This window comes from Notamacropus eugenii, chromosome 3, assembly GCF_028372415.1.
Source record: "Notamacropus eugenii isolate mMacEug1 chromosome 3, mMacEug1.pri_v2, whole genome shotgun sequence".
In the NCBI taxonomy this organism is placed as follows: domain Eukaryota; kingdom Metazoa; phylum Chordata; class Mammalia; order Diprotodontia; family Macropodidae; genus Notamacropus; species Notamacropus eugenii.
Window position 1 is genome coordinate 115,537,605 of NC_092874.1, and position 12,139 is coordinate 115,549,743.

The following is a 12,139-nucleotide window of genomic DNA, read 5'->3' on the forward strand; positions in this document are numbered from 1 at the left end:
ATTATTAGTACACAGGGCTTCTGACTGAAGCACTTTTCTGCACTACTCCAAAGGGTTTTACCGAACATCGCATAAAGAGGAAAAGATGATAGATTTGGAGCTGAAATGGACCTTAAAAGATATCTTCTCGAACCTTCTCATTTTACAGCCGAGGATAATAGATGCTCAAAGCATTCAGCACACAATTCAGCTAAATTTTTTCTATAGAAATCACTAAAATCACACTACAAATATTGTTTAATCTTATTGCCGAATTTTCATTTGCAATAGATTTAAAAGCTGTCCTGTCTTTTCTCAAGAACTTATATAGTTTTCTACATAGCTTGAAAGAAACCTAACGCAATTCTTCTCTAAAGAGATCCATAACGGTAATCCACTCTTTTCACTGTATAATGGAAAGTGGGACATTTGGAGTCCTAAGAACTGAATTTTAATCCCAGCCTGGACACTCATTAGTTGTGGGACCTTTGACCCGGTACATTCTTTTCCAGATTTTAGTTTGTTTGTAAAATGGGGAATGATATTTTCATTTACCCATCACCCCACAGGACTGTTTTTAAGCAAGAATGAGTGGGAACTATTATTAAATTCCTGGAAAAACTGCTAGTTTGACTCTAGTGCCTGGGACACAGTAGGCGCTTAATAAATATTTGTTGGCGTGAGCTTCTGGGCTGCAACAACAGCTCCTAAGTGGCCAGAGCTTTGTGGGTGATTTTTCTTAGCAATCCACAAGGGAGTCCGATCACGGAACCCTGGTCAGTTTTCCGCCTGCAAAGCCCCCGGAGTGACAGCGATGGGACTTCAAATCCCAGCAAGCGCAGCTCTCGCAGAAGATCACGGGCCCAGGCGGCCTCGCCACGTGAGGCGCTCGGCATTCTGGGAGCTGTAGTCCCGCCCCTACCGGCGAGCCCCCTCTTCTGAATGGGCACTGGATAACCTGGAAACTACAGCTCCTCGGGAGGAGTGGGAAGCCGGCGCTGCCCCCGGAGCCCCCAGAGGCGATGTTCTTGGCTGAGGTGGACGGAGCAGCCCGGCGCCCTGGGACAGCGGCTTAGGCGGCCCTCTCCAGCCACCCTCAGTTCCACCCCGGAGCCACCATGCACCAGGCCTGCGCCGTTGGCCTGGTGTTCGCCGGCTGCTGCAGTAACGTGATCTTCCTGGAGCTCCTGGCCAGGTAAGAGACCTCCCCCGAGGCTGATGGGCGCGGCCTGGGCACCCCGGGGCGAGGAGGCGCGCCCCCAGCCGGCCGTTAGCCTGGGGCTCGGACGGGCGGGGGGACGGGGAGCAGGGGAGGAGGGAGCGTGAGTGGAGGGGGGAGCGAGAGGGGAGGGGGGAGCAAGAGGGAGGGGGAGGAGAGGGGAGAGGGGAGCAAGAGGGGAGGGGGGAGCAAGAGGGAGGGGGAGGAGAGGGGAGAGGGGAGCAAGAGGGGAGGGGGGAGCAAGAGGGAGGGGGAGGAGAGAGGAGGGGGAGCAAGAGGGGAGGGGGGAGCAAGAGGGAGGGGGAGGAGAGGGGAGGGGGGAGCAAGAGGGAGGGGGAGCAGGAGAGCAGGAGGGCAGGAGGGAGCAGGAGGGGAGGAGGGGGCAAGAGGGGAGGGGGGAGCAAGAGGGGAGGAGGGAGCAAGAGGGGAGGGGGAGCAGGAGAGCAGGAGGGCAGGAGGGAGCAAGAGGGGAGGAGAGGGAGCTAGAGGGGAGGAGGAGCTAGAGGGGAGAAGGGAGAAAGAGGGCAGGGGGGAGCGAGAAGGGAGGGGGGAGCGAGAGGGGAGGGGGAAGGAGAGGGGAGCAAGAGGGGAGGGGGGAGCAAGAAGGGAGAGGGGAGCGAGAGGGGAGCAAGAGGGAGGGGGAGCAAGAGGGCAGGGGGAGCAGAGGGGAGAAGGGCAAGAGGGGAGGGGGAGCAAGAGGGGAGAGGGGAGCAAGAGGGAGGGGGAGGAGAGAGGAGGGGGAGCAAGAGGGCAGGGGGAGCAGAGGGGAGAAGGGCAAGAGGGGAGGGGGAGCAAGAGGGGAGAGGGGAGCAAGAGGGAGGGGGAGGAGAGAGGAGGGGGAGCAGGAGGGCAGGGGGAGCAGGAGAGCAGTAGGGCAGGAGGGCAGGAGGGAGCAGGAGGGGAGGAGGGGGCAAGAGGGGAGAGGGGAGCAAGAGGGAGGGGGAGGAGAGAGGAGGGGGAGCAAGAGGGCAGGGGGAGCAGAGGGGAGGGGGGGCAAGAGGGAAGGGGGCCCCGGAGGGAACCGAGGGAGGGGGGGACCCTGGGGAGAGGGGAGGAGAGGGACTATGGGTCACCTTTGAGAGGCAGGGAGGCTTTCCTCGGCTCTCTGCCCCGCGGCCTCGGGCACAGCACCCCCGGAGGCCATCACTACCTCCATGCCACAGCACCCAAGGCACCCCTGCAGGGCGCCAAGCTTTGCAAAGCCTTTAGCACTAGTTCCTCCCGTTGGAGTCTCACGACACAGATGAGGACACTGAGGCTGGGCCAGACGAAGTGACCTGCCCGTTGCGGCCAAAGGCCCCTCGAGCCCAGCGGACGTTACCCCCTCCAAGCACACTGGCCGCTACCCCGCCTAGCTTGACCAAGCTCATTTCGCAGGTGGGGAGACGCCCCCGGAATCTAGAGGCCTCCTTTTAGAGCTTGTAAGGGGCCTCAGAGGCCATCTAGCCTTCACTTTACCAGATGTGAAAGCTGAGGCCCGGAGACTTTGAGTGATGTATTCTATCTAGGTCAGAGATAGTGAGTTAAGTCGGAAAGCGTTTATTGAGAACTTTCTGTGTGCGGTGTCCGGTGTCAATCACCCTAATCACTTGGTATTCAAAGAAAGGCAAAACCAGGAATCCTACCTTAAAGAGTGTGTGTTTTAATGAGAGAAGCAGCATGCAAGTAACTGTACATACACAAAGTACATAGAAAGTAATGGCGCACCTACCAAATGTAGAACTTGAGCTGAATCTTAAAGGAAGCCAGGGTAACCAGAAGCTGGAGATTAGCAAGAATATTCCTGTTATGAAGGACAACTGGTGCAAAGACATGGAGGTGGGAGATTGGAATGTGCTGTTGGAGTAATAGCGAGTAGGCCAGCGTAGTTGGGTTATATAGTGTGTGGAGGTGAGTCAGAATAAGAATGAAAAGATAGGAAGGTGAGGGTGTTAGAGCAGAGATTTGAATAGTTTCTTTGACTGAGAGAGGAAAATATGAGGGAGTGGATAAGTGTGGCTTGGTAGCCACAAAGATCTGGGTTCAAGTCCTGCTCTGACTCTGGGACACTGAGGAAATCACTTGGCTTTTCAGTGCTCTAGGCAACTCTCTAAATTAGAGGGAATTTTCTTACCTAAGAAGCTCTGCTCTCAAAGAAGTCACAGGTCTTGTCCTTCATCTTTGACTCCAATTCCAGTCTTTGGACCCTTGTATTTGGACTTTAGGGATCATCTAATACAGGAATATTTAGCTTTTGTGTGTATGGTGGACCCTTTTGGCAGTGAAGCCTGTGAATAGATTTTCACAATGAGGATTAGCTTGTTTCCCAGTAGTCCATGGCCCTCCACAGCCACCTCTTGAGCATATATTGGTCAGAGATTTTAGTACCTTTCCTTGTTCATCCTAAAAATTCCTTTGGCTGTCCTGCTGCTTTGATAGGGTCATTACTGAAATAAGTGGTCTACCCCAAGTAGATTCAGTGGAGTTTTTATGTTGTTCCAACTCTCTAGAAGTTAGTTATAAGCAAAATGTTGAGAGTATATTACTAATTATTCATAATCCTAGGATGGCGATAAGAGTCTTGGAAAGAAAAATATTGGGCTCTTTAATCTCTGTAATACCTGAGAGGCAGATCAAAGTGTAAATTAGCAAAAAGACCAGTATAGTCTCATCAGCCATGAGAGGGACAATATGTAGATGTGTGGAGAATCAGTCCTGAGTATGCTATTAGTTGGAATTAAAGGATTGTATAATGTTAGACTATGCAATCAGTTTAGAAACTTAAAGAGTACCTTATGGGCACATTTGACAGGTTCTTGAAAGGTTGTATGTAAATTTAACTTTATAAATCAAATGAATTTACACGTACTAAGGTGACTATTTTTGTCAAGATCTCCAGTTTCATTGGTATAGGACAGAGGTGTCAAACTCAAATAGAAATGAGGTCACTGAATGTTACATTAGAATCCCTGAAGCCAGAATACTGACTTAGAAAATCAAAAATTAACATTATCTGTATTGTACCGTATTCCTGTTTATTTTGTTGGTAATGGATGCCCAGCATGGCAAGCCTGCTTTACTCTGTGAGTAAAGCAGAATTTTAATAGCTCAAAAGAACTTGTGCAGACATTTATATGTGGTCAGTTTCCAACCTGTGGTAGAGCCTTCTGAGCTCATGTTGATCTGATCAGCCACAGACACACTGAATCTTGACTCCAACATAGTGATGTCATTTTGATCCTGTTTGAGAATGAAAGACAAAACCAATCAGCAATTTATTTTGTTAAATATTTACATTTTTTAACTGTTTAAAAAACTTTTAAAAAATATTTACATTTTGATCTGATTCTGGCTGTATTTTAGGCTGTTTGTTGGACACTTGGTATCCATACCCATTGCACCTGACTTGCAATTTAAGGTTTTGGAAAGTTTCCTGATTGCCGAGAGATTAAGTGAGAGAGATTTTCTATCCACTACACTGTGTGTTTTTTTTTTCCCTTATGCTGGTGTCTTTTATAAAGTGAATTAGCATGCTCAAATTTTGTCTCTTTGTTATTCTGGATTTTTAAAAAATAATACTAAGTAACATCAAGTTTTAAATAATATTGAGTAGGAACCATTTGTTGTGGTAAGAATCTTAGTCTGAATGCCAGGAAACTTAGGATCTTATTCTAGCTAGAATAAGTCATTTGACCTCTTTGGGACTTTTTTTCATCTGTGACATAAGGATATTAATCTCTGAAGCCCCTGGAAGTTCCAGTGCTGTTGAAGAATATCTAAACGCTTATACCTCGATGACTTCCTTCTATTCTTGAGGAAAGAAACTGAAATAGCAGAGATTTGCTTAGAGATATAAAATCTTGGAGAAAATGATTGCCAGTCTTTTAATTTTCTGCAGTTTAATGGATGCTTTTCATGAGTTGCAGAAGCTTTAAAAATTTGTCACCTGGTAACTTGTTGATGCCTCTCTAGACTTAGCTGGGCTAATCCTCACAATAAATATGTAGTTTTAAGTTGTCTACATAAAGGGTTTCTAGCTTGTGGAGATATGCCAGAGCTTTCATGTATATGTCTTTAAACCAGGGTCTTCTCTGTACTGCTCCAATGGGAGTGACACATTAGAGTAGAGCTCTATTCAATATAACTAGCAATAGTGTATGTGATACATTTCAGTATCTCATCCAGCCTAGCAGAGTGACATCATCTTCTGTCTTCCCAGGACTCTTGAGAAGAGTGAGAGCTACAGTCAATTGGTACTTGCCTTGACCAGCAAACTTCCACCACTTCCCTTTGATTAAGAGCTATAGTCTATGGAAGCTAAAACTCCTAGTTCCACATTACTCCCATGCCTGTAGTCCCATCTAAGTACACTTCTCCTCCTGAATCCTCATGTAGCTGTTTTTCTCTTTCATTGGGTCCTTAAGAAACTCCATTTTATTATTAACAAATTTCCTTTCATCTTTTAGCTTTCTCTCACACTCTTTCCATCTTCTCAAACTTAGAGATTCCCGGCTTCCCACAGAAGACTCGGCATCTATGATCACCTTCTTCACTACTAGCCATATCTTATTTCATGTCCCCTAGCATGAGGGTTGTCATACTCTGTACCTCACTGCTATTTTCTGTCCTGTTTAGTTTATTTTTCGTTATTTTGGCCATTTTTTTAAATAAATAAGAGGCTTCTTTCTTTTATAGAGTTTTTTTTAGAGGTTTTTCTTTTTTTCTTTTGTTATCCCTCTAAGCTTTGAGAGGCAGCAAGATATGGTGGGTAGAGCCTGCTTTAGGGTCCCTGAGTCCTGTGTGCCTCTCTGATATAGTGTAAGCCACAAAAGGGAGAAGGCACTAAGACTCTTTAAATAGTAAAGCAAAAATAACTTGCATTCTTAGAAGGACTTTCCTCACAAATAGCACTGTACACCATTAAAAAAAACCCAACCAAACATACAACAAAAACGAACACATATGGACTTTGACAAACTTAGTTCTGGCATCTTCAGTGCAAACTGATGGATAGACCATTCTGAGTATTTGTATCCACAGATTTATTCTTCCCAATCAAATTATAAGCTCTTTGAGGTTAGGCACTTAGCCACATACTCCTTTCATATGCCCGTGATGTTTAGCATAGTGTAGTGTGCAGAGTAGGTGTTCTGTTTAGTTGCGTTGATGATGCTAGTTCAGATTACTATATACTTTGTCCAAGGAACCAGATTCTCACTATTATATAGTAAACATAAAGCAATTCTATGAATATTTAAAAAGAAATGTTCATGGACTATGATTAAAATTCTTTGTCAGTTTTTCCTCCTTTTTTGCCCTTTATCTGTTTCTTTGGTCCATTTCCCTTATGTAAAACAGCCTGAGTGAAACCTTTCACTTCATATTAAAGAGAGACCTTTGGATCATATAACTCATCACTTATTTGAGTACCACCATGTGCCTAAGTACTTGATGCACTAATGTTGGGAGAATAGGGTAAGCAAAGTTATATAACATGTATCCTGCATAACTCCTACAAGGCATTCACAGCCTAATTAGGAGACAAGTCATATACATATTAAACAATAAGAAAACAAGACTTCATTGATTATAGGATAGTTGCAGATAAGTGCAGAAAACCCCAGAGGAGAGAGGTCATTTCTGGCTTAGGAGTGTGGATCACAGAGGAGGTGACATTTGAAGGTAGACTTGGTTGAGTTCGTACCAGTTACCATTCTACTAGAGTAGGCTTTATAGCTGCTGTAGGAAGTAATGATAGAAAATGAAGGAGACTTGGATTAGATCAGGGGTTCTTAACCTTAGGTCCATGGACTTCTAAAGAGTCAATGGATAGATTTCAGGGAGTCTGTGAATTTGTACAGGAAAAAAAATCACATCTTTATTTCAATGTGATTGGTTTACTTTATATTTTATGCGTTTAAAAACATTATTTTGAAAAGAGATCCAAAAAAAGAGATCCATAACCTTCATCAGAATGTCAGAGGAGTCTGACACACACAAAAGGTGAAGAAACCTTAGGAAAGGGTTCTCTAACACCCCCTCCAGCTCTAAAGTTTTTGTTACCTCTGGCAGTAACTAGATTATGTTTCTATTTCACTGCTAACCAGGAATTGGATTTGGTGGTACTCAGGGATTTAAATTCATTCTTCTGGGTAACTTAGAACCAAGGACATTAAGGGTAAATCAGATAAGGACTTTTTCTCAAACTAAAATAAGAAATATAAGAACTGAAACTTTTGAGTTCTAACGAAATCCTCATTTTCTCAAGTATTTGAACTTCCCGTATTTTATGTCTGTTTGGGTACCTTTCTAGCGAAACTAATCGATATAGATTTGTTTGGAAATTTTTTAATGAATTTTAAAAATTATTTTAGTAGTTCTTACTGAGGAATAGAATCTAGAAAAACATTGGCATGTAAGGGAAAGGGAATTGGGTTACCACTCACAAGGCATAGATCTCGATAAATCACCTTGTGCTCTTTGGAATTCAAAATTTTTATGCAAAGAAAATAACTAAAATGTCTATTTTCTTTTACCCAAAGATTCTGTTATCGGCACATATACCCCAAGGAGGTCAGTGAACAAAGAAAGGCCTCATATTCACCAGAGTACTTATAGCAGCCTGTTTTTGTACTAGCAAAGAATTGAAAACAAAATAGATCCCTATCAATTGGGCAATGGTTAAATGCATTATGGTAGTGAATGTAATGGTTACTGTAAAGTGTTACTGTGCTGTAAGATATAATGACTGCAGAGAAGGACCGAAAGACTTATGTGAACTGATGAAAAATGAAATAAATAGAACCAGGAAAACAATATGTACAGTGACTACAACAGTGTTAGAGGAAAGAATAATGACAAAAGAGGCAATGCTGTGAAATTTTAATGTCCAAATTTGGCCCAAAGAAAAGATATGAAAAGACAATTCAGCTCCCTTTCTGCAGAGATGGGGGACCATGGATGTGGAATGCTATATAATATCAAACTTCCTTGATACATTGTATTGTGTAAGTTTTTTCTTTCTCTTTTTATTATAAAGGATTGATCTCTGGGAGAGGATAGAAGAGGGAACATAGTAAGAAATGTAGGTTATATGAAAGCAAAAGATCTAAAAAATTATTTTTTAAAAATATTTTTAAATAAATTAACAATGCTAAATACAAGTATGTCTTTTTTTTTATTTTTAAGTTAGGAGGGACCTCAGAAATCATCTAGTTCAACACCCAACCTGAACCATAATGCTTTCTGTGTAAACCCCATAAAGAGAATTTTTGTAAGCAGACTCATATATTAAATGTACTCAGGAAACTTGATACATAAAATAATCTTAGGGATATTATTTTATAAAATAAAACGTTCTTTTATCAAGTCAAGAATTAATACCATTTGCATAAACTTTATTTTTAAATCCTGCTCTTCATTTATCATATTTGCTTAAAGCAAAGTATATCTCTGTCCATGCTACAAGCATCCTAACTCATCTTTCAGATTCTTGAATGACTGCCACATTTCTTTTTTGAAGTGTTCAAAGAACCATTGACTAAGACAAAAATTCTTCATTAGTTTCCCACCCTTATTTGTGTGTGTGTGTGTGTGTGTATCCCCCTTAATAAAATAATATAACTAAAATCTTTTTGAAAAGTCTCCTCCCCTTCATGGCCTAGCCACCTTTTAACTTGAGCATATGAATTATCCAGATCTCACATTTTCATTACATTTTACAATATTCAATCACATCAATTATATAATTTTACTTATAACATAAAACTGGTCACTTCCTCTCATTGCACATATTATATTCTAGTGCATCTGTAACAAAATCTGAGCAATGATTGAGTGGTTTCCAGGGGGTGAGGTTCTTTGGTGCACCTTTGAGAATGGCAGTGGCAGGCTTTTGTTGGGCACAGTAGATCTTCCATTTCTTTTGTGGAGACGATGATAGAGCAGGCTCCTCCTGTTCATTGTTTGAGCTTCATATCATGATTGCTGCACCCACCAGTTGCCTGCATTTATGGGCTGTGTTCTTTACATGAATTGATGCCCTATTAGATCTGTCTCACTCTGGTCTCATAATTTATATAATGATAATACAGAGGGCTGGGCAAGAGGATATAAAAAATACTATGTTCATAGATATAATAGAAACAGTGATCGTGAGACAGAGCAGTGGAAAAGGTATGACCAGGATAACCTAACAAAGTTAAAAGATGAAGCCTTTATTCTGATTTTGAAGATGTTTCCCTTTGGAAGGTTTGTATATCCCCACAGATACCAACTTTGGAATTCTGATTATGCCTTTTTGATGTGTGGACATCATTAGGAGGATGGATTTGTTTATAGGGAGCACCACTGAGAATGAATTATGTTATTTGGGAATAATTAAATAGAATGTAATATATAACATACACAGATATATATTTAATATAATCTATAAAAATTATATAATATAATAAATAAATATAAAAATAATTAAATATTGTCCATTGTAGATTTGAGCCAAACTCTTAGGATAGCTTAAAAAAATAGAAAACAGTTACACAAATCATAATTGAGCATAGAAGAAGACCAGAACTGAGAATGGGACTGTACACAGGGAATGAATTTGAATTCTTAGATTTGAGTATCCATGCAGTGCTCCCCAAGAAACCTCTCAGCCTCAGAGATGAAAGCTACAGATAGGCAGTAGTGGGGTGGGAATGAAATCTGTGGAGAGGAAATTGTGTAGGCCCAGAAGAAGAGTGAAATATGTCACCCAAGAGATGGATGCAGCTAGGGGCAGTGGTAGCATGGCCAAAATTCATGGACTCAGCCTTCTTGAAAGAGGAGAGTTCTAGAGAATACACAAGTTCCCAGGTCAAATTTAGGAGTTCTGAGACCAAGAAGGTATAGTCAAGGAAAATCTACTATACAGAAGAACAGTCTGGACCTTCCCCTCCACTACTATTATGAGTTATTTGGATTGTGCTGGTCTTATGTAAAGGAGTTGACTCTTTAGCTACCCCACTTGACTACAGGAGCCTGAGTATGGAGTATTGAAAGTATTGAGTATAGGCATATGGGGGGAGATGGGATCAACTAGAGGATGAAGGATTGCCATATAGGTAACCCCAAGTACCTTTCCCTTTTAGGGAAGCCTCAGGAAACCACAGGGTAATGCTAAGACTGTGAGAAGGTGGGATTCTTTGGAAGAAAGGAGAGTTGTCTTGAATATTTGTGGGATAGAGTGTAAGTCCTTTGTGTTGTACACATAGAATTATTCTTTCTGTTTGCATAGAAGGTTTCACCTTTTATGTAGAAACCAAGGCACAAGCTGTATTCCAGTGTTCCCAAAGAAAACCTGTGTGGTAGTAAAATGAGCATTCTCCAGGGAATTCTGGGTGGAAGCATAAAAAAAGAGTGCTTTGTAAGAATCCCCATGTTTCACCTTGGTCCATGTAACCCAGAGCTGGGTTTCTGGGGCATAGGAATTAAAAATGAAAAAGAAGTAAATTCTCCAATAAACGCCTTTACCCAAACTGTGTTTTGACAGCAGTTCTAACAAAATTCTCACATAGAGGAACCAGAAATGGATTGCCACCTGATAAATAGCATCCTGACAACTGCAGCAGGCATTGAAACTTGCTTGTCCAGTTCTCTAATGAACTTTTTAAGAGATTTATCAGAGAAGCAGATGTGCCAGTATAGGAAACTAGTATAGGAAACAAAGTTTTTATTGGCCAGCCATTCATAGGCTGTTCATTTAGGTTACAGTAATAGTTTGATCCCCTTTCCAACCAATCATTGAACAGTAAGTGCCTACTACAAAGAGGCATGACAGCCCCACACCCTCAAGATTACAATCTAAAGGAGAGACATGCAAACAAATGTATATAAAGCAATCTGACATATATGATAAAGAGAAATAATCATCAGAGGATTAAGAGGGGTTGGGGAAAGCTTCCAGTAGAAGACAGGATTTTTGTTGGGCTGTAAAGGAAACCAGGGAGGTCAGTACTCAAAGCAGAGAAGAGAGCATTATAGACATGGGAAGCAACCAGAGAAAATGCTCAGAACTGAGAGATGAAATGTCTTGTTTATGTAACTGCCAGGAGGGCAGGGTCACTGAATCAAATAGTATGTGTTGGAGAGTAAGGTGTAAGGACTGGAAAAGTAGGCAGGGACTAGGTTATGAAGGGCATTGAATGTCAAATAGAGCATTTTGTATTTGATCTTGGATACAGTAGGAAGGCAAATTAATGAATAGGGTGGAGTGACATGATTGGACCTGAGCTTTAGGAAAATCACTTTAGTGACTAGATTGGAAGATGGATTGGGGTGGGGAAAAACTTGAGGTAGCAGCCCCACCAGCAGGCTATTGCAGTAATCCAAGTGTGAGATAATGAGGGCCTGTACTAGAGTGGTGGCAGAGTCAGAGGAAAAAAGGGAGGATGTTTGAGAGATGTTGCAAGTGAGATAGACAGGCCTTGACAACAGGTTGGATTCTGGGGGGGTAGTGGTGTATGAGAGACAGAAATCCATAATCCAATATGACTCCTAGGTTGTGAGCCTGAGGAACTGGGAAGATAGCTTTGCCCTCTGTAGCAATAGGGAAGGTAGGAGGAAAGGGAGGCTTTTAGGAAAAGATTCTGAGTTCTGTTTTGGACATATTGAGTTTAAGATGTCTACCTGACAGCCATCTCATATGCCTGAAAGGCATTTGGTGATGTGAGATTGGAGGTCAGCAGAGAGATTGGAACAAGAAAGGTAGATCTGAGAACCGTTAGCATAGAGATGGTAATTAAATCTGTGGGAGCTAATGAGGTTACCAAGTGAAGTAATATAGAGGGAATTGTCCCCCTCAGAACCCTGAGGTAAGCTATGATTAGAGGGTGTGATTTCGAGGACGATTCGGCAAAAGAGACAGAGAAAAAATGGCCAGATAGATAGGAAGAAAACTAGGAGAAGTGGTGTCCCAAAACATAA

The 12,139-nt window shown here is 42.3% G+C and overlaps 1 protein-coding gene across 1 annotated transcript in view; it reads left to right on the top strand.

Annotated features, from left to right (window-relative positions):
- Window positions 1-885: 885 nt before the first annotated feature.
- SLC35B4 (solute carrier family 35 member B4) overlaps window positions 886-12,139 on the top strand; it is a 32,633-nt gene continuing 21,379 nt past the window's right edge. Inside the window, exon 1 of the mRNA XM_072652705.1 lies at window positions 886-1,174. Coding sequence (XP_072508806.1) covers window positions 1,098-1,174 — 77 coding nt within the window. The 5' untranslated portion in view covers window positions 886-1,097. The remainder of the gene's footprint in view (window positions 1,175-12,139) is intronic.